This window comes from Magallana gigas, chromosome 8, assembly GCF_963853765.1.
Source record: "Magallana gigas chromosome 8, xbMagGiga1.1, whole genome shotgun sequence".
In the NCBI taxonomy this organism is placed as follows: domain Eukaryota; kingdom Metazoa; phylum Mollusca; class Bivalvia; order Ostreida; family Ostreidae; genus Magallana; species Magallana gigas.
This window is the reverse complement of record NC_088860.1, coordinates 11,227,540-11,252,161: the sequence shown is the minus strand read 5'-3', so window position 1 is coordinate 11,252,161 and position 24,622 is coordinate 11,227,540. Positions and strand designations below refer to the sequence as shown.

At 33.9% G+C, this 24,622-nt stretch overlaps 2 protein-coding genes across 2 annotated transcripts; both read right to left on the bottom strand.

The window, feature by feature from the left end:
- Positions 1-550: 550 nt before the first annotated feature.
- LOC105327605 (protein SSUH2 homolog) lies at positions 551-10,346 on the bottom strand. The gene is made up of 13 exons (XM_011428180.4): positions 10,251-10,346; positions 6,076-6,116; positions 5,202-5,297; positions 5,025-5,091; positions 4,189-4,318; positions 3,716-3,776; positions 3,470-3,594; positions 3,233-3,295; positions 3,035-3,138; positions 2,662-2,754; positions 1,543-1,645; positions 1,272-1,370; positions 551-1,186 (listed from the first exon to the last, which is right to left on the bottom strand). Exons 1-13 carry the CDS (start codon positions 10,262-10,264, stop codon positions 1,040-1,042), a joined length of 1,143 nt encoding a protein of 380 aa, XP_011426482.3. The 5' UTR covers positions 10,265-10,346; the 3' UTR covers positions 551-1,039.
- Positions 10,347-13,810: 3,464 nt separating this feature from the next.
- LOC117690135 (protein SSUH2 homolog) lies at positions 13,811-24,622 on the bottom strand. The gene is made up of 12 exons (XM_066068002.1): positions 24,366-24,622; positions 20,976-21,067; positions 20,801-20,867; positions 20,210-20,339; positions 17,420-17,480; positions 17,207-17,331; positions 16,911-16,973; positions 16,693-16,796; positions 16,488-16,580; positions 16,244-16,343; positions 14,704-14,802; positions 13,811-14,375 (listed from the first exon to the last, which is right to left on the bottom strand). Exons 1-12 carry the CDS (start codon positions 24,377-24,379, stop codon positions 14,229-14,231), a joined length of 1,095 nt encoding a protein of 364 aa, XP_065924074.1. The 5' UTR covers positions 24,380-24,622; the 3' UTR covers positions 13,811-14,228.

Below are 24,622 nucleotides of genomic sequence, written 5' to 3'. Positions count from 1 at the left end.
TACATTGCTTATTATAAATCAATCAAGCATAAACATTGTTTTAGTTTGAATTCAAGTACACATGCACTTTGTTTGCAGAGAGGTCGGCGACTTACAGTTTTAAATTTTCGGAATAAGGCCGTTTGAACGTATTTCTAGTATCCCATTACGCGTTTACACAAGGATAATAAAACATTCAAAATAATTTATTGAATTAAAGTACTGACAAAAAAGAACAAGTATGAATTATAAAAATGAAACGAAATAATATCATACTAGTAAATAAAAGAAAGTAAAAAGATAAGAAATAAGCGTACAATACGATCGTGCAATACATGTACAAAGTAAAATAAAATGTCATTTACATGTTTATTTTATATAAAAAAATATGTAACAATAACAATAAATACATAGTTCGTAGAATATAAAAATAAAATATATATTAATATCTAAATTTAAGTCAGATACCGGTATGCCAACAATTTAAGTGAGAAATACTTAAACTTTTCTCGATAATACAATATATACATTAACGATGAAGTTACTCATCTAGATAACTCTTTTGATATAATTATACAATATATGACCCAAACTATAATTTATCATTACTAAGCTTTACCCTTATACTTAACAGAGCTGCGTTTGACAGTCCCATCAGCATTAGCTTCATAAGACTTCATGCATATACATCCATGTCATATACAAAAAATGTGTTACAACTTCCAAATTGGTAAAACCTAGCTCTTGCAGTTTGGGTAAAATTAGTTAAGTTTTAAGTATAAAGACAGATAAATTATTATAAAAATGCACACTTTATTAATTTTTGTCATTACTCAGCCCTATAAAGTCGCGCCGTATCAAGTTAAAACCAGGCATGGTTTGCTCATCAATGCAGTGATTTATTTAATAAGTTTATGGTTTCTATTAGTTTCGAAGAGAGTGAATGCGTTATAGTGTTACAGAATGATTAACCAAATTAAAACATCACATAATTATGAATAGGTATAATATATCACATATATAACCTTTTCACGTGACGTCACATCCGGGTTGATCGCCATTACATGATGGAACATCCCCAGCAGCATTGTTCTGGGTAGTCGGGGGCGTGGACCTTGCTCTCCAGTCCGTAGACAAAGTAGGTCAGATCCTTCTCTTTGTGGTCACAGAAACACTGTGTCACTGGAACCATGCGTATCACGTGACGCTGAAAACAAGAACGTCATTTTTGTGTAATGTCGAAAAAACATAAATAGTTAGAAAGAAGACCCTGACTTTTTTGTGTAATTTACCTGCATGTGAATCATACGCTGTGGAAACTGGTGACTGCTGAGAAGTCTATGGGAGGCCTCGTTAATTTCAGCCACTGGAAATCTAGCGACCGGCATCACCTTATAATCATTAAATCATTCAATCAATCACGAAATCAGTCATGGAATCAATTAATCAGTGATAAAATCAACAAATAAAGAAGCCAATCAATAAAAAACTAAAATTATAATACATGTAATATCTTATTTACCGTTTATTTATTAAATGTAATAATCAAAGTACTGCACATACTCGGAACTGGGTATCCTGAAACCCGAGTGACCCGGCGGCCTTGGAGACCAGTTGATTCGGGAGACCTGTCTTTTCAACAACGTGTTCACCAACGTTATTGCTCCTGCAATGTGTTTAAATGCAAATATATGTAAGTTTTTGGTGTAGTGCAAGGAAGTGTTATTTGCCACGCATTGTGTTTCAATGCGAACATATATAAGGCCTAACAAAAATAGGTTTGTTTCCGCTTTCCCGACCGACCCTAACTTAAACCCGCCGACCCCCAAAAAAATTTCCGAGTTTTTTTTCGTAAATTTCCGCTTTTATCCGTTTTTTTGTTAAAATTTCGTTTTTATCCGATTAAAACATTTATTGTGTCCTCTAAATTTTATTCATATATCATCATTATTTATATGTCATCAGTGTTGTGGTTTTTTTTATGTTTGTTATTTACAAATGGCAGCACATGTCGTGCCAGTTGAGCTCGAGAAATGTTCCCACCAGGCGGGGAAAAAGTTAATCAGATCATTTTCCTCTGGGCTTTCATTTAGTCAAATATATGATGACATCCATGAAAAGTTTAATAGATAAATGGTTTAATATGCACAATTGAACAGATGGAGAGGGGAAAAAAAGCCTACCTACCGACCCTATTTTTTTTCAACCTAAAAGCGGAAACAAACCTATTTTTTTGTTAGGCCTAAGTTTTTTGGTATAGTGCAAGGAAGTGTTATTGGCCCTGCAATGTGTTTCAATGCAAGCATATATAAGTTCTTGGTATAGTGCAAGGAATGGTTATTGGCCCTGCAATGTGTTTCAATGCAAGCATATATAAGTTCTTGGTATAGTGCAAGGAATGGTTATTGGCCCTGCAATGTGTTTCAATGCGAATATAAGTTTTTGGTGTAGTGCATGGAAGTGTTATTTGCCACGCATTGTGTTTCATTGCGAACATATATAAGTTTTTTGGTATAGTGCAAGGAAGTGTTATTGGCCCTACATTGTGTTTCAATGCGAACATAATGTATCTAAATTCTTTATATTGTGCAATGAAGTGTTTTGGTCTTGCAGTATGATTTCGTCCAGACAGGAAAACTTCAGAAACGTAAGGCTTTTTTTCATTTTAAAGAAATTTCTTACCAGACAATACTGAGTCGGATAAACCACCTCAAACGACAACATCCTTTGCAAGAAGTGCATTGAATCCGACCGTCTCCACCGCATCTTGCACACCTGAAACAGGAAGTTGTGACATACAACCATTTTGATCTTCTGAATTATGAAAGTTACAGAAATGCTTATGTGAAAGTAAAATCATGTTTTGCTTTTTGACCTCAAGTTATTTCATAGTTCTTCTATTTTATAACTCGATTTGGTGATAACATTTACTTTAAAAAAGCTATTCGTCTTAACTATCCCCTTTTATATATAAGGCTTAGTACATTAACATCGAAACTATTAATAAAAGTACAGGTAGACAGCTGTATACATATAAAGGTAGTATTTCCGGTACCTCCTTTTACCGGTCCCGAAACAATGGGGGCAATTGGTGAGCTCATGTTTGCCGTTCTTGTACACTTGTTTCCGTCCTCTGCCTTGACAAGCGGAGCATCTTATCTGTTTAAACAGCGATTTCAAGGAAACTGAATTACATACATTATTAGGCTTTTGACAAAATTCTTTATCTAATTTGACGAAATTACAAATTTACTTGTGATCGTCCGTGACACGTCCCACATCTTAGGAATCCTTTAGCGTTACACCCGTGGCAGTCCTACAATCAAAATGAATCGTTAAACGAGTTGCTGTCGATAAGTCCACATACTAGTATACTTATACAATGACTGTACAGACAAGTCAACCGCAATCAAGCATGATAATGCAGTTTTTAATCTGTTTCTTCAAATCATTTTTTTTTTACAACTTTAATTATTTTAAAAACATTTACCTTAACGTAGGCAGTGTGGGGGACCTCGCGGAACTGTGTCTCGTTTTTGAATACCTCCCTGAACGGTACCGGGATATCCCATGGACCAGGGGCAGGCCCATTATGTGGGCCATCCACTGGTTGACCTAACCAAATTAAGATACATAAAGATGTTGTTACTTTTAAGAAATATGAAGGTAATTTTAGATCTGTACACATTATGTAAAACACATAAGTATACTTAATATAAACATTAAAACTCCATACCCTGGAATGGTTCAAAATCCCATTTGGTGCTTCTTTCTTCGGTAAATGTCTCCAGAATATACTGTAAATATGATGCAATATTATGTTACTTTTAAGTACGAATACATTGTAAGAGAGAGAGAGAGAGAGAGAGAGAGAGAGAGAGAGAGAGAGAGAGAGAGAGAGAGAGAGAGCGCGCGCAGCAATTTGTCTATTTTGAATGCAATAATTATTCATTTAAATCATTTTTGTAATATCAGTTATATTCGTGGATGATTTCATATTCTTTACATTATTCATATTACAATGAATCCATGAGTTTACATGCCATTAGCGCTTTAAAATAAAACAACCCTGACAATTAACGACAATAGTTAGCATGAACTAAATGATATCTTGCACGATGTATTATTCCAAGTTGACGGTATTATATCTGATTTTTTCTGTTTTGAATTTTGCACAACTTATGAAGATATATATATCCACAAACTGACGTGATAGGACGTGGAGGACTGAATCTCCTTGATGGTCATTTTTTCGGCAGCACCTTTCCCCCAGCAACATTGCTGACCCACGTGTTCCAATAGAGCTTGTCTGGCGGTGTCCTCAGATATCACGGGAGCGCTGATCGAAAAAAAGAAAAACAATTTAGAACATATTATTGCTAAATAAAACTCAATACTCTCCTCGGTTTTAACTAGGGTACATATGACTTCAAATTATCAATCGTTATTCTCATTGTTAATTAATACAATGAAGCGCATTGAAGTGGTAAAATTTTACGTTTGAATGGAATGTTCTAAACTTTGTATCGAATGTCAACTGCTACATAAGTCACGCCCATTTCTTTTGAAACGAGGAAAATAGTATTCGTCACAATGTAAACCCAAATAAATTTGTTACTAAAAATATTCTTGACTCTTTATTTTGAACAATATCACTGTTTCTGAACATCTATTTGGAAAAAAAAAGTGTGTTTATGTGTATAATGCACGTGTGTGAAATTCCTGCTTGTGCTGTTTAGAAGAGTAGCGGTTCCGAAAGCATTGTGACGAACACTGTTCTTCTCGTTTCAAAAGAAATGGGCGTGTCTTATGTAACAATTGACGTTCGATACTAAGTTTAGAACATTCCATTCGAACGACAAATTATGCGCTTCATTGTACCTGGTTTGAATGCAACTCGAAAAAAAAAATAACCAACAAGTTAGAACTAGTAATTTAGAAGTTGCATATTAAACTTTTAAAATGATGCTCAGTATCTAAGATATATTTTATCAAATAAATAAAAAGAATTCGGGAGCAAGAAGGAATCGAACTCTTCAAAGTACCTCATGAAATCCGGCTGTTTCTGATCTTGTGGAATAACGTAATTCACAGGGGGAGGCGGAAGTAATGCTGTAAAACAAGATGTCAGTCTTAAGCTAGTTCGAAAATAGAATTCCAAGCAGATTTTAAAACTTCTTGTATGTAGTGAGGATTCTTGAAGAGAGTTTATTGTTACTCACACTTATCCAGTCGGACATTGTCGTATCCAGGAACTGTGGCGAAATCGATGACTGGTTTGGCCTCAGCTCCCTCTGCATTCAAATCTCCGCCGACAACTTGAAAGGAAATCAAACAAAACTTTTAGTTCGCTTTAAAGAATAATTTGTATATTTCGAAAACACTGCAAAATTGCTTTGAGATGATACTTCCACAATAAAATCCAGCTTATTATTAATTTATATGTTAAATTAATTAGATAATAGTACTTGGCGTCCATGGACTTTGCAGGAATCCATCAAATAGGAGTACCTTTGTGTTTTGTTTACAATGTCCAATTTAATGTAAGTATACATGTATATGGCACACACTTAAGAAGGCTTTAAGGTATTCAATGTATAACGACCACATTTTGTATATCATAAATTAATTGTCCTATATTCTTAATCATGATACAATTTTCAAGGCTTTCTTTTAAAAAAAATACTCCACTAGAGGAATTTTTGAACTTTGAAATTCGACGATTTTGCACCTTGAATTTCACTTTTGGGTCTCTGGACTTCGCCTTTTTTTGAGATATTGTAAAAAGCAATACGAAATTCATTCAAATCTCTTTGTGAATAGATGCATAATTCTTCTCTTTATCAATATATTATACAAAAATGGTTTACCGCAGATATTTGGACAAAAATTAAAATGTTTATCTTTTCATCAAGTGGAGATAACTTTTCCAAAAAGTTTTAGCTGAGAAATTGCCGGCTTCTTAAATGTTGTCAGTTCTTTCATTGTTATCTAGCGACACATATTCAACTTATTTAATATGTTTTAAAAATTGTTCAATAACGCTTCATTATATATTAAATACCTTGGAAATAACACAAATTAATATATTCTCACCAGGGTCATTCTCATCCACCTGATTCAGGTCGTTTCCAGGACTACAACAACATAAAACAAATAATTAACATCGTTAATGGAATTCTACAAAACATTCCAAATGCATTTTGATATTTATGAAGCATTAATTTAGTTTGCCCATGAGGTGTTCTCAAGAATAGCCATGGTCGGGTTTTTCATGATGGTAAAAAGTATCGTATTTGATTTTAACGCACTTGAAATAATTTAACGAAACTTAAAATGTTCGTTTGTAAAATTTACTAGCCCTGGTCCTCTTGAACGATTGAAAAACGTCTAGTTAACGCTGTTATATGGTCAATTTAGTAAAGAGAAGGATGAATTGTGTGTCTGTCCTTTAAAAATATCCCATGATTTTCCTTTTGAAACGCCCCCTCTAGCTTGTAAGATTTCAATACACGGCTAAAAATAAAAAGTCTACGGGGGATTTTCCATTGCAAAAGAGATAAAGGAACACGGATCATAACATTGATAAAACAGTGCGAGGAATTCCGGGTGACTTCCGAATGGAAAAAATTTGTAAGTATTCCAAATTATAAATCTCTGTAAGAAATCTGTTTTCGTTTCTGTGAATTTCCAGAGTGTAAAACGATTTTTTTGTATTTTTTTATTAAAAATCGTCCAAATGTGCAGCATAAATATATTTGGACAGACTCTAAGTAATAATTTAACAAACAATATACTATATATGTAAATTAGTTGTTTAAAAAACCGAAACGACTTCAATAGAAATGTTCAAGATTTTTGTAGATTTTATTTTAAATTCTGACTTAATAACTCTGAATTAAAGTAGCCCATTTAGAGTTATCTTTCTTTAAACTTGGGTACCTTTATCTTGCCTCAATTTATTTTTTGTGGTCAGAAAATTGAAGTTCCTTGTTTAAACGGGATGTATGTTGACACAAAATAAACAATTATTTGTAGATAAGGGGTTGATAATGATTATGTTTAATTTACGACGAACACACATTATAATGATTTTGCCTGCATTCCTTTACAAGGCCAGGTAGTAAACGGATGTTTGGTTGCTCGCACAATGTAATCCATCTTTGACTATGATTGAACGTCTCAATATTGACAAATCTGTGCTGCATAAACGAAACAGAGTGCCATCTTTATTCACACACGTTTAAAGCTACCCTCAGTGTATTTCGGAATTCTTTTAGATTTACTGTGTGGTCATTTTATTTGGGATTAGTGAAAGGTCATGAATTTCGAAATGGTCAAATCCCGCTAAATAGCAACCATGAAAACAATCACATATAAACAAAGTGAATGCAGTGCTTAATACACTACTTCATTGTATCAATTCATAAATGTTACACTACTTGATTAACTAACATTTCGGTATACCGTATATATATGTATATTGATCATTTTTTAAAAACTATGATTAATAAATTATTTTAAATGGAAAGAATAAAATCATCGGCATTTATTTATCAACTATACCATGAGTTCGACTCGATAGCAGCCGATACTTTTTTTTTTCTTTTTTTCTTTTATTTAAAATATAGCATAAGTACATAAATGTACAGTTTCATTTATTATAATTATACGACATACAAAGTTATTATAAAAAATATCAAGAATACAAATTTTATATAACTGCCTGCTTCAAGATAAATTTCATCGCATCTAAGACAAGCTTTCTTCAGAATCAGATGTTGTAATCAAAGACAATTTTTCACTTTGATTTAAGGATTTATCATTGACATATTTTTCGTTTTTAATCTCCATTCCGTTTTATATATATAGAAATTGTAAAACAAATGAAAGACAGCAAATTATTTAATCTTGTTGCTTTTGTGTTTATTCCATTGTAAAAACCTAAGTCAAGATTTTCCAAGTAATTTCAAAACCTGAGGAAAAACTGATTTTCCTCCAAATATATTCTTTTAGCGTACACTTATATATTCTATTTGATTTGTCAAATATTAAATACATACACTGTTTGTAAACAGTTCCCCGAATAATGACGCATTCCCCGATATGTGCTTTTATTTCCAAAACAGCTCTTTTTATAGTAATGGTATTCAATGAATAATGAGAGACAATTCAACACTTTTGAAAATTTATTGTTGGTTATACGAAATCATTTAATAAAAAAGAACTTGAAATAAATAAAGGTCAGCCAACTTTGATAATGTTTTTGTATTAAAGAGTTTGGAATAAGGATGTATGGTTGTTGTTTTTTATGAAATTGAGGGGAAAGAAATTATATTTAATAATAATGTGCGAACGGAAATTGGTTTTTTAGAAATTAATTTTTGTAGAAAACATACATGTACATTGGCCTTTTTAAGAAGACATTTTGAGAAAATATACTTTTCCCCAAAACGCCAATGCAAGCTTCCAACGAGTTATACATTATACATTTTCGAATTCTTAAGGTTAATTACTTTTGCTTTTATTGTTTCCCTTAAAAATTGGTAGAAAACTATTATATCAAAAATGGTTACAATATGTTATTATTTTCTGTTAGATGTAGATTATAACTCCTTGCCAGGCAAGGACAACTTCCCAACATAATGTCTTGTTCCATCAATTATTCAATGTACCTATGCATTTTTATTTCTTAAGATCATCGTACCGTCCAAAACTAAGCCTTATTGTGCATATCAAAATCTACTGTCGTTTATAATGGTTGCTTTGTGTAAACACACACAGTAATTTAAAAACAAAATTCAAAAAGGACGATAGTTCATCTAATTATGCTATGATAACCTAAGCCTCTAACCTATTTCAGTTTCATAACAGGATCTTTGCAAACAATGAACAAAGTATTTGAAGCAGTTTCTCTTTACAAATCTTCCGAGCTTTATGAACTCAAAGTAGGCACTGAAGCACAATCATATCCCAACTGTTGTCTATAAGGAACGGAAAAAATCTATAATGTACCCGACAGTAGACTTCATATTTGATCGATATACTCTATTGATCTTTTGCAAAAATAATGCAGGAATTCGGATCGCATTCAGAGTGAAAATCAATACACATGAATAGTACCTGTAACTTTAGTGGAAGTTTGGTGGGTATGCTGAATTATTTTCAGCTTGACATTACAACAAGGTATTGAGAAATGCAGTTAGAATTTTGTAAGAAACAGGTATAAGAGGTGATGGAGAGCGAGAGAGAGAATGATAAAAAATCATAGATATTTTTTCTTGCATGACATTAATGAAAAATTCATACAGAAGACCGCGCCGATTCTTGATGTAACTGTTCAACTGTCTGGTTTAGAACCATTATTACAAGGCCTTGGACTTTCCGTAGGACGTAGCTATCACTTCTTGCGTCAACACATGTTAAAAATGATGCTGGATTCAAGTGAAATATGCACCGATTGCGTAGTCTTAGCTCAGAAGCCAGACAAATCGTGTTGATTTCAATGAGCTTTCACTGAGTGGGCAGCAATGAAATAGACAGGCATACGTGACATTGCTGTTTGACACAACTACCCAAAGTCCAAGCTCCTGTTATAATGGTTCTATCAACGTATTGTGATACATGTATTTAATTCAAAACATCAAATAGGTCAGGTTATCATCAATACAAATGCTGGTCGTAATGGAATACAACATCATGATGTGTTGCAGATCCGATTCGATTTTAGATTTTAAAAGTACACGCATGACGGAAAATATATGTTGGGTGACTAAGGTGCTCCTGACAATTGGACACGTTAAGAGTGATCGGGTCATACATGTATTACATGAATTCAATTTGAATTGAATTCTTTCTTTGATTCTTTCAGCTTATCCATTTAATCGACGATTCTGTTAGTGGGAAACGGCTTTTATTATTTCGCAACCCCGTCCGACATTTATATTGATTGGTGGTTTAAACAGTCCCAGAGAAACTCTGTACGGAACAATCCGAATATATTGAAGAATTTAATATTCATACAGTCAACAGTTTTATGAAAAAAGATATCCACGTTCAATTATCATATATGTGATTTTTCTACTCAAAAGATGTCTGACAAGTATGTACATGACACACAAGAAGAAAGAAACAATTCTTTTCCATCTAAATTGACGGATGGGAATCGGTATAGAATATTACCAGGAATTTGTTGAGAGTTCAAAAATCTAAATAATGATAATTTATAAATACAAAATAAATAGACATTTTAAGAAAAAAGTAATACATACGCAACACTCGTCATGGTGAAATGGATATTGACACTATACGGTAAAAAAGGCTACTGTATGGTAAACCGTGTAAATCCAATTGCCATAATTACAGGAGTTTAAAGGCCGGGGTCTTTAGATGGTCAGTTAACCTCGGATAGGTTCAAGTGAGGGGCGGAGCTTAGTTACCGATGTGTGAAACACAGGGTAAAAGCTTGCCCAATCACGCGTGTACATGTACATGTATGTCTGTATACATGTACATGTATGTCTGTATACATGTACACGAGTTTCGCTTTTGCACACACTTGACAATCCAATAAGTGTGAATTCAGATTTGAGTATGCAATCATACTCAGTTACTCTTTTCATCTTGGTTATTTTTTGTGTACGTCTGCAAGTTTTGCTAAAGGTTTTAGACGTTTTCACATTTTAAAATACTTGTACATTTGTATATATAGTTGTTATAATTACTGTTTAGTGGTAATTTCAGCTGAGAGAACATTTTTGTGCAGAGCTACAGCTTCTCAGCTGTAACAACATTTTGTATCTTAAAAAACCGACAAAATTTTCAAAGGTAATCATCAAATCGTATTACATAAGTATTCATACATTTTATGCAGTGTTAGAAGGTGCTATTTTATCAGTGTGCAATTTTCATATCATTTGAATGCACAATTGTATTCATTTTATATTTTCTCAGGTTATGTTTACACGTATTATTTATGATAACATTTTTGCATACTTAGAATACAATGAAGTTTTGTGGAATCGTACAAAATATTTACGGAATCGATCACCAATACTTTTTCCGTGGAGAGGTGATGCGCCTATTTCGCCAATTTCAAACAGTTCTAGATACACAGCTCACGCAAGGTTGAGTAACGGGTCTGGTACATGTAAACCTGCATTAAATTTGTCACCATTTTCTGGGCCTTTAAAGGCCAGTTTTATAGGTCGTGATTTAGTTTTAACATTACATGTTGTTTCGTTTCGCATGATTCGGACTTGGCGAGAGGATTATTGACATTTAAGACACTGACGGAGAATTTAAAGGACAAACTAAAGAAAGTATATATACACATGCTAATAATATTTATGTATGGGCTTTATGGGCTTCATTGTAAAGAAGTCTTGAAATAAAGTTTTACACTCTTTTCCTGCAAATATCATACATAATAACTTTTACATATTATAGTGGCAAAAAGACACCTTACGAGGAACATAGCAAACAATGTTAATCGCGTAGATTTTCAACAAAAACAGTAATGTAAATCATGTAAATACAATATCTTATAATAAAATATCGGGGATATCAGCTAACGTAAATCAAATATACATGTATAGAATATGAACACATATGTAAAAAGTAGAGTTTACATGAACATATATTTGGTTATATAGGTTTTTGCAGGGTCTCCCAAAGCTTTCTTACTACCCTCAATGCCGACCTTAGGGTCTCTTAGGGGTTCCACATTACCCTCAATGCCGACCTTAGGGTCTCTTAGGGCTTCCACATTACCCTCAATGCCGACCTTAGGGTCTCTTAGGGCTTCCACATTACCCTCAATGCCGACCTTAGGGTCTCTTAGGGCTTCCACATTACCCCCAATGCCGACCTTAGGGTCTCTTAGGGCTTCCACATTACCCTCAATGCCGGCCTAACGGTCCCTCAAAGCTTCCTCAGTACCCTCAAGGCCGACCTTATGGTCTCTCAGAGCTTCCTCAGTACCTTCAATGCCGACCTCATGGTCTCTCAGAGCTTTTTCAGTACCCTCAATATCGACCTCAGGGTCTCAGGACTTCCTCATTACCCTCAATGCCGACCTCAGTGTCTCTCAGGGCTTCCTCAGTACCTTCAACGCCGACCTCAGGGTCTCTCAGAGTTTCCTCAGTACTCTTAATGTTTACCTCAGGGTCTCTCAGAGCTTCCTCATTACCCTCAATGCCGACCTTAGGGTCTCTTAGGGCTTCCTCAGTACCTTAAATGACGACCTCATGGTCTCTCAGAGCTTCCTCAGTACCCTCAATACCGACCTCAGGGTCTCAGGGCTTCCTCAGTACCCTCAATGCTGACCTCAGGGTCTCTCAGGGCTTCCCCAATACACTCAATGCGGACCTCATGGTCTCAGGGCTTCCTCAGTACCCTCAATGCAAACCTCAGGGTCCCCCAGAGATTCCTCATTACACTCAAAAACCGACATCAGGGTCTCTAAGAGCTTCCTTAGTACTCTTAGTGCAAACCTCGATGATTTATGATCAACTAGTATAATTATAACAATCTTATATATGCAACTTATGACAGTTTTCATTAAAGTCATGATAATATCATGTCATATGAATTAAAATTATGGACTTCAATGTACATGTAGGTGTTAATGTGGATATATAGACCCAGGTCCATATTTGTATGATAGGATACGAGATGTTATGTAACATATGATATGATACAATATTGTTTCAAATAATATGAAACCATATAAAAATTCCATACAATATGATATAATATGATATAGTATTGTATATAACAGGTCATTTGTGTCATATGATGATAATGTGTCATACAATATAATATCGTATCATATGATACCATATCATATTGTATCATATCGACTGTATAATGTCATATCATACACAAACCGCTCAGATTGATACCAGGGCCGAGATCAAAACAACAGTGTGATATTCTATACATATTAAATTGCTTTATATCATTTCGCTGTTCCACATTTAGTTATATGATATTTTCCATATAATATGCTGTTTTATATTATAAATATCGTAAGATTATTTTAATTTAAACTATTATGCATATCATTGGAATAGCAGTCTTATTACTCAGTATATATATTAACAATCACACCAATCAAGCAAGAAGATTAGATGAGAGAGAAGCAGGTTTTCAGCGCCTCCTTGATATTCGCGATCGGGTACTATCTGAGGATGGCCTTAGGTTTCATAGTCACATTATAAATTTGGGTATCAACTTTTTTGTAAATAAACACAATAACAATAAAATTTTGGTGCAATATTTATGGGTTCAGTAATGTATTATTGGATTAACTCATTTAGGTATCATTAATTGTTAACTTTAAAATCATTGGGGTACATTAATGTTATTTTGGGTAAGGTTGGTGTGCATTTGTTGAAGGTTTTTGGGGGAATGCTCATTTTAAGTTCATTAAGGGAAATTAAGACTCATTGAGGTATCACTTAGTTTGGTCTGGATATCACTGGAGTAAACTGGATGATCATCGGGTGTAACAGTTTGAATAACGTTGAAGTGTAGTTTAGATTCTGGTATATATTATTTATGCACATATATAGTCTTACTGCATGGGGTTCACTGGCGTCCATTTTGGTAAAAAGACGCACCCAGGAATTAATATCCAAGTGGTAAATAATCAACAGTAATAAGATAAGAAATATTAGTATAGTCTGATATGGCAATACATGAATAAAGTAAAATAAAATGCCAATGTCATTAACATGTTTATTTTATACAAAAATGTATTCTTCACAATTAACATATTGAAAATAAATTTATATCATTTGGATTTAAATCAAATATATCAACAATTTTAAGTTAGAAAAATTAACTGTAACAACTTTCTAATCGGTAAATGCTATCTCTTTTAGTTTGGGTAAAATTAATTTAGTTTTAGTAAATGGACACGTAATTCAAAGCAAATATTTACACTTTATTCATTTTTTTTAGTTGCTCAGCCCTTTTAAGTCGTGCTGTTTTTTCATTAAACCGTATTTTCTGATGAGCATCATTTAAACAATACAATACAATGTACTAATATTTTATTGTATGTTCATGGTTTTTATAAGCTTCAAAGAATTCCAATGAAAAGTTGATAAAAGAAAACAGGACGTTGTAAATGTACAGAACGATTACTAGAAACCATTATAGAACATCACATAATTATGAATAGGTATCGTATCTTGTAGAAAAAATCGTTTCATGTGACGTCACATCCGGTTTGATCGCCATTACATGATGGAGCATCCCCAGCAGCATTGTTCAGGGTAGTCGGGGGAGTAAACCTTGCTCTCCAATCCGTAAACATAGTAGAACAGATATTTCTCTTTGTACTCATATAAACACCGCGTCACTGGAACCATGCGTATCATGTGACGCTGAAAACATGAACGTCATTTTAGAACTTAGTGGATAAAAAGAGGACCCCAGATTTCATATCCATTGGTTGATATTTCTTTGAAATTCAAATCGATAAAAGTAATGTTAAATTAAATGGTAAAATGTACTTTTTGTAAGCATTATTGTGTCCTTTATGAGAGTACTCTTCATTCTATAATATACCGGTATCATCGATGTGAAAAACATAATTCTTTAGAGGCATACGGAGACGAATGTACAATTTTATGATATATACAACATGAAATCAAAAGCGCCATCTGGATTTTACACGTTAGAGTACGTATAAGAAAGAACTGTTTATTTTACCTGCATGTGAATCACACGCTGGGGAAACTGGTGACGACTGAGGAGTCTTTGGGAGGCCTCGTTAATTTCCTCCTCTGGAAATTTAGTGACTGGCGTCACCTGATAATAAAAAAACCCCAAATAATCAGCGCAATTAATTATATTGTTTATAATTTTTTTCTGGAAAGGGCGATTACTCTTAGTAGTCGGAGAATTCATTTTATTACTTTCAGAACATTCTAGAACATCATGTTAATTGATAAGCATGCGCTATCAACTCTTCTTTTTTCTTAATCAACTTCTGCAAGAACCATCGCAAATCTCAGCTCTTATACAAAAATCGTCATTTATTGTTCACATCGGTGTAAGACTTGGAAATAATGTTGCTAACGCCTGGATGTCAACATGCTCGCCCTAGGGTGTCGGGATCTATCGCTGCGGCCTGTAAGACCTGTGACTATATCGGAACTAAGGGCACCTATTAGAGGGACTGAAGCTGCATCATCCAAATGCACGATGCTGATAGTGACCCCCGCTCCAATATTGCATCCAGCCACACTGGTATTGTACCAGTTATAGGCTAAGACTGACAAGTTATCGGCTAAACCGAGAGTTCAGGTTTATAGCACGTGACTATCCGAGATTTTTTAATTCAGTCGTCTGTTTTGAATAAAGAAAAGTGTGTTTACTTGAAAACTTTCTTGAATATTTTTTAAACATGAGCTTAAACGATCATTGTTTACCGTTGATTTACATCGATTTAATTGCACTTTCAGCAGTGGGGGAAGTGACGTAATAAGTTTAAAGTGGTATATTACCTCTGTGATGCGTTAGTGTATCCCTTCTTTGATTGGATATGTAATAATAATGCATTTCACATGAAGAAACATAAGGAATTCTGATACAAATGAAATAAAATGGACCTACAAATGTGGGTTTCAATTTCCAATTTTTCCAAAAATTGATCAACAAATGTCATTTTTCAATTTTTGCTCAATTTTAATAGATCATTTCTTCACATGAACTATGAGGTAGTAAACTTTTGTAAATTTTTACTGATAGTTCAGGAGAATATAGTTATGGGGTTGTTTTTGGTAATAATTGGTCTTCTTTATCCTGGCATACGTACTGGTCTTTAGACATAATAACTTATCACTTTAGCATTGGTGACACCTTAAACTCCTGCTCCGCAGAGAAAACTTGGTTCACATTATCATTAAAAAACCATAAAGAATAAAAGTGATATGATGTTACTTTGTTTTGTTGCATGTTTTGCAATTTTTTAATTGCACATTGCACTTTAATTTTCATAAAAAGGTCTTGACAAGAACGCCAAATGATTTTATTGTTGTTGCTTTTTTTGTTGTAATTTTAAGAAGGTCTGATTAATACAGTTCGGTAATATATAATTTGTATGTGTCAAAAAAGGCGGACTAAATGGTCGCTAAATACACAGTCAGTCCTGAAAACAAACTATCAATTTATAAAATCTACAATTTAATTCATAATACTATATTTACAGTTTATGTATCAAAATTAATAATCAAAGTACTGTACGTACTCGGAACTGGGTATCTTGAAATTCAATTGACTCGGCAGCCTTAACCAGTTCATGCGGGAGACCTGTCTTCTCTATAAAGTGATCACTCACGTTATTGGCCCTGTAATGTGTTTAAATCCAAACCGGTAATTTTATAACGAAAAAAGCGTTATTGGGCCAGTAATGGTTTTCATGCAAACTTAAAACAAAGGAAAAACCTTATTTTAGTTTTTTTTTCAGTTTCCAAGAATATTTCATTGCTTACCAGAAGATACTAAGTCGGATAAACCATCTTAACTGTCGGTGTCCCTCGCAGTAGTGGCATTGAATCCGACCGTCGCCACCGCATGTCGCACACCTGAAAGTTTGACTCTCTGAATAATGAAGAGTACAGAGCACAATGACATGAAAACTAGTATTAAAAATAAACGTAGACAACTGTAAACATCAAAGGGAAATATTTCCGGTACATCTCTTCACCGGTTTCTGAACATTGGGGACACTTGGTGATCTCATGTTTGATGTTCTGGTACTCTCGTTCTTGTACACTGCCTTGACAAGCGGGGCATCTTATCTGTTTAAACAGAGAATTCTTGGACATTGAACTTCATGCATGATTGTGCTTTTTATAAAACCGTTATCTAAATTGACATTTTCTATGAATGTATAGACGAAATTACAAATTTACCTTTGACCGTTTGTGACACGCCGCACATCTGAGGTATCCTTTAGCGTCGCACCCATGGCAGTCCTACAATCAAGATTAATTTTTAAAAGAGTTTCTGTCGATTACTTTACATTACATCATACTATACTTATAAAAACTTATCAGACAACTGCAATCATGACAATGGTTTTTGTTTGTTTGTTTCAAATTGTTCAATTTAATTTCAACACCGATACCTAAACCGATAACCGATAACCCGATACCTTAACCGATAACCGAATAATCGATACCTTAACCGATTACCGATGAACCGATACCTTAACGTAAGCAGTGTGGGGAACTTCATGAAACAGTGTCTCGTTTTTGAATACCTCCCTGTACGTTATTGGAATATCCCAGGGACCAGGGGCAGGCCCATTATGTGGGCCATCTACTGGTTGACCTAATCAAATCAGATGTTGCAATTATGATGGTATTATACATGAATACATATTATGTACACCACACTATGAATAATAAAAATCCCATACCCTTAAATGGTTCGAAATGCCATTTAGTACTTCTTTCTTCGGTAAATGTCTCCAAAATATACTGTAACAATTAATGTTATTACAATTTCAATTTCAGTTTCTTTATTAACCAATTAAGGGCCCTCAAGAGGCAACATGAAGACTGTGCATACAACATCCAATGTACAAAAAAACATTAAATAAACATATACAAGAGGGAAAGAGTTGGATGATTGAAAGAGCTAGGACAAACATGAACATTTAACTAGTATATATTAATATATATATATATATATATATATATATATATATATTTATCACATGTTTATCTCAATATGCGGTGGATATCACTCATGAGATAAATTTTTGATATCCCACTGTGTATTCTTACGCCGTATGACGTCATAGATAAACACGAACTATACATGTGTAGTTTGTTTACAAAATTAATACGTTATGTCGGTGAGCAGAATTCCTAATAATACAGTTGTGAAGATCGACGGAAAGGGTACGGGTGTGGTAAAATCTTCAAAATTTGAAAATGATGAAACCATTTATGATGTTGAAATCGAAGGGATCGATATTTGTTTGCCTTTTTCTCAATATCGGCTTGAAATTGTACCGGCGAAAAAGCAGACGATGGCAAGTACATCTTCACGTTTCCAATCAGTTGGGGCTTCAGATATAGATAAATTTGTAAATGATCAAGAAAACAAAAACACTCTCAAAAAAACTATATGTGATATGAATTTGCTGAAATTATTCCTTGAAGAAACTCAAAATGAAAAGCGAGCGATTGAAACCATTCCTCCCCCCGAATTGAACGATTTGATATGCAAATTTTTCCTCGGTGTTCGGAAATCTGATGGTTCCAATTACGAACCGAATACATTAAGAACATTCATGAGTAGCTTTGACAGACATTTACGGAGAATGAAATATGGCAAACAAATAATATCAAGTTTGGAATTTTCTAAAGTTAGGGAAGTATTAAAAGCAAAACAAAAGGATCTGAAAAGCGAGGGGAGGGGCAATATATCCAAAAAATCAGACGCAATAACGGACGAAGAAATAAATCAATTATGGGAAAAAGAACTGTTGGGTGTAAACAATCCCGAGAGTGTGATCAATTCCCTGTGGCTTTTTAACACCATATATTTTGGCTTAAGGGGCTCCGACGAACACAGATCAATGTCATGGGGGGACATCTTTCTACAAAAAGACAGCAGCGGTGCCGAATTTTTAACCTTCAATGAACGTCAATCAAAAACCCGACAAGGGGCAAATCCTCGAGACGTTCGCGTTGTCAAACCAAAAATGTGGGAAAATTTAGAAGTACCTAATCGTTGTCCAATTAAAATATACAAATTTTACCAAGAAAAAAGACCCTCCGATTTCTGCAATCCCGATGACCCGTTTTATTTGGCAACTCACACTCAACAATGCGCGATGACACATAAAGACCAATGGTTTAAAAGACAGCCCATAGGTGTCAATAAATTGGGATCGATTATGAAAAGAATGACAACTTCAGCGGGGATTGTTGGCGAGAAAAAATTAACAAATCACAGTGCTCGCAAACACCTGGTTCAAAAATTAAGCGAAAATAACGTACCTGCCAACCAGATCATGCAAATCACAGGACACAAAAATATCCAGTCAATTAACAACTACAGCAGTTTAAATGAAATCCAGCACAGAAATATTTCATCAATTCTTTCGAACCCAACAGCACCCCAATGTTCCTCAGGATCCGCCACTTTCCAATTCACCCAAAACAACACTGCCTTTCGAAACACTTTAAATAACACAGGAGCCACAAGCACAACAATAAACGTGAAAGGGGGTGTCCAAAACCTGATCAACGGAAATATTTTAGGTGGAAAAATCATCGTTAATATCCAAAACGAACCGAATTCTGCATCCAAAAAAAGGCCGCGTGTCATCTTTGACTCTGACTCGGATGAATGACTTAACGTTAGGCCGTTGATTTAAACAAAGGCGAAATTATACAATTCCAGATGTCCAAAGTAACAATTAATATAAAAACAGAGTATGATATTTTGCATACTTTCTTTCATAGATTATTAAAACACTGATCAAAAATGATATGTTTGTTTGTTTGGCTTGGAACTCTTTCGTCATGCGTAATATTGTTGACATCACAAAAATGTGTGTTGTGCGGCTTGATAACACGAAGATTTAATGTGTAGAAATAACGAAGTTTAACAAGTTAAGTTGGTTAAAACATGTGATAAAAAGAATCTCTCATGGTTTGTGATGGTATATGATTTTTATCCAACTCGTTGTGTGTTTTCTATCCCCTCGCCAAGGCTCGGGGATAGAAAACACACAACTCGTTGGATAAAAATCATATACCATCACAAACCATGAGAGATCCTATATATATATATATATATATATATATATATATATATATATATATATATATATGTATGTTTCCATACATGTACATTCAATACAGTGTCTTCTATATATTTATATTAAACATCATACATAAATATGTCAAAATGTAGATGTATAAAGTAAGAACAGAATGTGAGAGAGAGAGAGAGAGAGAGAGAGAGAGAGAGAGAGAGAGAGAGAGAGAGAGAGAAAGAGAGAGAGAGAGAGAGAGAGAGAGAGAGAGAGAAAGAGAGAGAGAGAGAGAGAGAGAGAAAAAGAGAGAGAGAGAGAGAGAGAGAGAGAGAGAGAGGTATCAAACGTTTTACTATTATGACAATGAAAATGATATTATTGTATACCATATATTTGTTAAATTAATATATTGTAATATTATCACAAACTAACATGATAGGACGGGGACCGCTTAAGCTCTTTGATGGTCATTTTTTGTGCAGCACCTTTCCCCCAGCAACATTGCTGACCCACGTGTTCCAATAGAGCTTGTCTGGCGGTGTCCTCAGATATCACGGAAGCGCTGAATGATAAAGAAAAGAAGTCCATCAAATGCTCAAAAATATGTTATAATAAAAGTAAATATGCATGCATGTATAATCAATTTTTTTTTTTGCACTGGAGTCGATTTCATCGTTTTTTAACAATGCATAACATGCAGGGACGTAGAATTTTTTCTTAATGGGGTCCCAGGGATATTTGAGTTTACCAAAAGGGATACGGTGAGTTTGAGGGATATTATTGGTAATTTTACCTCGTAAATTTAAGACATTGGAATTTTTTCCAGAGGATCCGAACACCCTTACAAAAATTGCTACTCTTATTGTTCGATAAACTTCTTCAAGAAAACTTGAATTAACACTTAAGTCAATTAGAACTACCAATTTACAATTCTAAAATAATTTTCCATGGTCCTCTGACAATGAACAGTCGTTTATTAAATTTGGTAAAAAGGAATATGGAAGCATATAGGTATCGAAGTACCTCATGAAATCCTGCTGTTCCTGGTTTTTCGGAGGAATGTAGTCCACAGGTGGAGGCGGAAGTAGTGCTGTAAAACAAGACGACCGGAAACTAGTTGGAAAATGAAATTTAAAAGTTTCCTCAAATAACTTGTATATGGGGAGGATTCATAAAAGAAAAGTAAATTGTTACTTACACTCATGCAGTCGTACATTTTCATATCCTGGAATAATGGCGAAATCGATTACTGGTTTTTTATCATCCATCTGATTCAGGTCGTTTTTAGGGCTACACGAAGTAAAAGAAATTATCTGTAATGTCGATACATCTACAGTATATTTTTAATACATTATGAAATTTTGAAACATTTATATAATTATTAACTTCGCCCACGGCCTGTTAATGTTGGCGAGAATAGCCATGGCCGGGTGTTGATGAAGGGAATAAATTACTTTGTTTATTTCTATGCATTAGAAATAATTGAATTAGACTGAAAATTTCTGATTTATTTTTAAAATATTTTGTAAAAAATTAGCCTAGCTCCTCTTGAACGAAAAGTCCACGAAAATTTACTTAAAGTAAAATCTTCCAAAATGGTGAATTATTTCGGTTTTAAATGTGTTAATGTTTATTAAGCTATTATCTAGTTGGGCACACAATGCATCCTTTACATTACTGTCGTGGCAGTGTTAACTTACATTTAACATTTGAAAGCGAAAGCAATCATAAGTGACTTTGTGATAATTGTCCTCCAAAAATACATTGCACCTAACAAGATTAAAGCAATTTTTTTCTGCCACTACTTGTCAGGTTATTAATGTTGACTTGTCAGATCATCATGTCGACTTGTCATGTCAGATAATTATGTCGACTTGTCAGATCTACATGTCGACTTGCCATGTCAGATAATTATGTCAACTTGTCAGATCTTCATGTCGACTTGTCATGTCAGGTAATTAATGTCGACTTGTCAGATCTACATGTCGACTTGCCATGTCAGTTAATTATGTCAACTTGTCAGATCTTTTTGCCGACTTGTCACTAATTCACATGTGTAAAAATTCACCACGTTAAAGAGTCCATGCCGAATTTGTGCCACCCAGTTGACATCATATTTTTGACAAGTCTAAGGATCAGACAAGTCAACATAATCATCTTTCAAGTTCATATCACTTTCTATTAAGTCGTCATAATTATCTGACAAGTTGACAAAATAATCTGAAAAGTCCGCATAATTTATGTTAAGCAGATATTACATCTAACTATTCAACATCATTACCTTATTTGTCGACTTAATTATTTGAATGATAATTTTCTTCAAATCAGCAGTCATTTTATTGTCCTGCTATTTTGCTATTTCAAGCCGACCTTATCGATATTACTACCTTACATATACTCGAAATCTATGGTTTGAACAGAAAACAAACTGGCGGAAATTTTAAAACAAAACTTATTTTGGCTTAGTTATGCTACCAGTTGTCAGATGAATATGTTGACTTGTCCTATCTTTAAGTCGCCTTGTCAGAAAATAACCTATATAAGTGAGTGGAAAACTACTGAAATGTATAACCACCTCGTGTTGTTGCGTTTGAACGCGATGTATTCACATAAATATATTGTCATATATGATTGTTTCAAAGTTAAGCAATTTAATTAAGACAACAAACTCTATATAGTGACACTATCACCATAGGTTTACTTATAGAATGCTGTGATATATATAGAGAGGGGTGGGTCCCCAGATGCTTTAGACTTTAAGCGATATTTGTGTGTGTGTGTGTGTGTGTGTGTGTGTGTGTGTGGATACCCTTAAATTGAGTGATCAATCAAAGCTCTGGTTAAGACCATCTAAACAGACTGAAAACAACTTAATTCAATTAAAGAAAAACATTTTTTTTTAATTTCAGGTACTATTTATTTAACATTTCAGTAACTGCATTCTTTGTGATTTCTTTTATCCTGTTTCGTTACCATCAAATAGTATAAGTTAATATGGTTCCCAAACTAAAGGTTTAGCCTTTCTTTTTTACTTTAGTTTAAGGAATATTAAAAGCATTCAGGAATGTATATTTCGCTCAGTAATTTTATTTGTCATCTTTCAAAAGCACTTCGAATGTAGAATCATCATTAATTGTGTTAAGATAAAACTCTTCATGTATACATTCATACATGTATAATTTTGAACTTTAAGTTAATTAAAATCTACAGAAAGTTTCATTGTTTTGCATTACAAATTTAATTTAACTAATATATTAATTGAAGTATTTTCTGAAATAATCAAAAACTGTTTAAATCTTGGTTGTATCATATTTGTTTTATTTTTGCATTCGTTTATTTCCACTTTAAATTTGTTGGGTTTTTTTAATTACAAAACAATGTGCTGCGCCTCTGTCTCTCACGCTTATGGAGCTTTGCAGATAGCTACTACAGAATGTGTACTGCTTTACATTATTGTATTTTATGATTGGGTTAAATTGTTGCTCAAACTTTAGACGACAAACTTAAGTTGACATACTTGTTAACAGACAAGAAGTCACTGAAAGTTAGACACGATAGTCTAACAAATTGTACCACTTCACGATAATTAATTTTCATTATAAAAGATAGCGAGAAAATTTCTACGCAGTTATATAAATGCGACAAATTTAAAACGCAAAATAATATTATGACTTGATCAGAGTCAACAAAGCTTGAAATGAGCGGTTAAATCATCCAAAATACATCGACTTGTATTTATCTCTTTGTCCATGTCGACATAATTTTGACAATATACACATTTTATAGGAAGATGACACTAATTTTAATGCCCCATTAAGAGGTTTAACACAACACCAAGAGGCGGTTATACGTTTCCGTAGAAAACTTTGGCCATTTTGTTTTTGTTTTTTTCTAATAAAATCGAGTACGAGTGAACATAAGGTAAGTGTACCGGTAAGGTAGTCACAAAATGATGTTGACATGTCGTCTTAACAGAGAATTATGTCGACATGTAAAATGATTATGTTGACATGTCTATCCCTATGTCGACTTGTCATATAAACTGTCGTCAACTGAATGGCACGAATTGGAGTGGACACGTTTTCGTGCTGAATTTTTAAAAACGTGAATAACTGATAAGTCGATAAAACGATCTGACAAGTTGAAATCATTATCTGATAAGTCGACATAAAGATTTGACAAGTCAACATAATCATCTAGCAAATGGTGGCAGAACTCCGCCACCATACATGAAATACCAAATATTTATAATGATCATCTTTAATAGATTTGTCGACATGTCAAATAATCATTATGCTAACTTGCCAGATATTTTAAAGACAAGTAATTGGCAGGCAATTAGTGCCATGGACACGCTATAATAACAAAATATTAAGTTTCTAGTCATTATGATTATTTTCTGACAAGTCCACATAATCATCTGACGAGTCGACATAAAGATTTGACAAGTGGTGGCAGAACTTTACCACCATATAATTGGGATTGGTATAGAATGGACAGTTATTTGTTGCCAGATCGAAAATCTAAATGATGATTATTAATGAATACAAAACAAATATTAAACAATTAGGAATGAGGTAATACATACGCAACACTCGTCATTGTGAAGGTCCTATTGAGACAGAATGGTAACAAAAGCTACTGTATGGTAAACTGTGTATGAAATCCAATTGCTATAAACACAGGAATTTAAAGGTCTGGGTAACAAATTGGTATAGTTAGAGGAATTTAAAGACCTGTCTGTAGATGGTCAGTAAACCTCAGATAAAGTCAAATGAAGGGCGGGCCTAGTTACACAGGTGTGAAACCCTACAGGGGAAAACGCTTGTCTAATCATGCATGTAC